We start from the raw sequence: 1,333 nt of genomic DNA on the forward strand, positions 1-1,333 counted from the left end.
GCGAGGGCAGCCTGGCCACCCACCAGTCCTACACCTCGCAGGCTGGCTCCTCTAACCACCAGAGCGTGTACAGTAACTTCCGACGTTGGCAGCGCCTCAAGCCCCTGGCCAGGAGACATCTTCCCCAGAGTCCTGATGCAGAAGCTCTTTCCTGCTTTCTCATGTGAGTGAACGCTCAGGGGGTCCTGAGCTTATTGGAGCTTTTAGATAAAGAGGAACTGGGGATGGACTCGCAGGTTAGGTTTCTAGGGATACTGGAAGCAAGGTCTGAGGGCGATGTCCATGGTATGAGAAGGCACATTGTCAGTCATATGGGTGAGCCTGCCAGTCCATGACATCATGAGTGAAATGTACCTTATCTCAACTGAGCCCACCACCCTGTGAGTCTAGCCAACTTGCTCTTCCATGATTCTCATGGTAATATGGACTGCAGGCTTGCAGTCAGAGAGGGTCGTGGTGTCAGATGAGGAGCCAAGGAGTGGATGCCGCACTCTCCTGTGGTGCCGTCTCCTTTCATACAGGACTTAAGTGTACATGGCCGGGGGAGGTCACATCGGAGGAGGGAGAGGAGCGCGGGCCCAGGAGAGCGCTTTATGCTCGCCTCGACTTCGTTGTTGTGGAGAATTCCAGTAGGAACAGGGTGATGGTAGAGCTCTCCAAAGGGTGTGGGCTCGCTCCCACTAGAGTTGTGAGCCTGGCAGGCATTTCCATCCTAAACCTCCGGTCCCTCGTAAAAAGGGGACAATCACACTTCACTCAGAGGACTGTACAGAAGACTCCTTGGGCTAATCTATGAAGTGTTAGCAGATTGCCTGGCACATGCCACGCCTCATTGATGATAGTGATTTGTATTATGAAAAGGCAGCCTTGAAGAGGAAAAGAGCTCCCCAAGGCACAGTGTCCCAGCTCTAGCCTGGGAGGGGATGGTCATCCTCGAGTGAGTGTGAGGCGGTGTCAGCAGTAGCCGGGAAGGCTTGTCTTTGCCCTCCCAGACACCTGCCTCTCACCATCCTGTTGCTCAGTCATGCTGTGTTGAGTGGTGTGTGGTCCACATTGGCGGGTGGGGTCAGGCAGGTGGGGGCTGGGCTGGGCATGGAGACTGACCCCGAGGGTTTACAGCACAGTGCTCCGATCCCTGGCCCGCCTGAAGCCCACCATGACGCTGGAGGAGGGACTGTGGAGGGCCGTGCAGGAATGGCAGCGCAAAAGCCACTTTGACCGGATGATCTACTACGAGATGGCTGCAAAGTGAGTCAGCGTCCTGGGCCCAGGGGCTGCGTGGAGGGTGAGGCGAGTGGGTGAGGGCAGGGTCTGGCCGTGGGGGTGCTCATCA

The 1,333-nt window shown here is 56.6% G+C and overlaps 1 protein-coding gene across 1 annotated transcript in view; it reads left to right on the top strand.

Annotated features, from left to right (window-relative positions):
* Positions 1-41: 41 nt before the first annotated feature.
* LOC112063137 (NUT family member 2G-like) overlaps positions 42-1,333 on the top strand; it is a gene marked incomplete at its 5' end in the record, with an annotated part of 5,106 nt that continues 3,814 nt past the window's right edge. Inside the window, 2 exons of the mRNA XM_024118045.1 lie at positions 42-163; positions 1,120-1,248. Coding sequence (XP_023973813.1) covers positions 42-163; positions 1,120-1,248 — 251 coding nt within the window. The remainder of the gene's footprint in view (positions 164-1,119; positions 1,249-1,333) is intronic.

This window comes from Physeter macrocephalus, unplaced genomic scaffold (genome assembly GCF_002837175.3).
Source record: "Physeter macrocephalus isolate SW-GA unplaced genomic scaffold, ASM283717v5 random_3986, whole genome shotgun sequence".
NCBI classification, from domain to species: Eukaryota; Metazoa; Chordata; class Mammalia; order Artiodactyla; family Physeteridae; genus Physeter; species Physeter macrocephalus.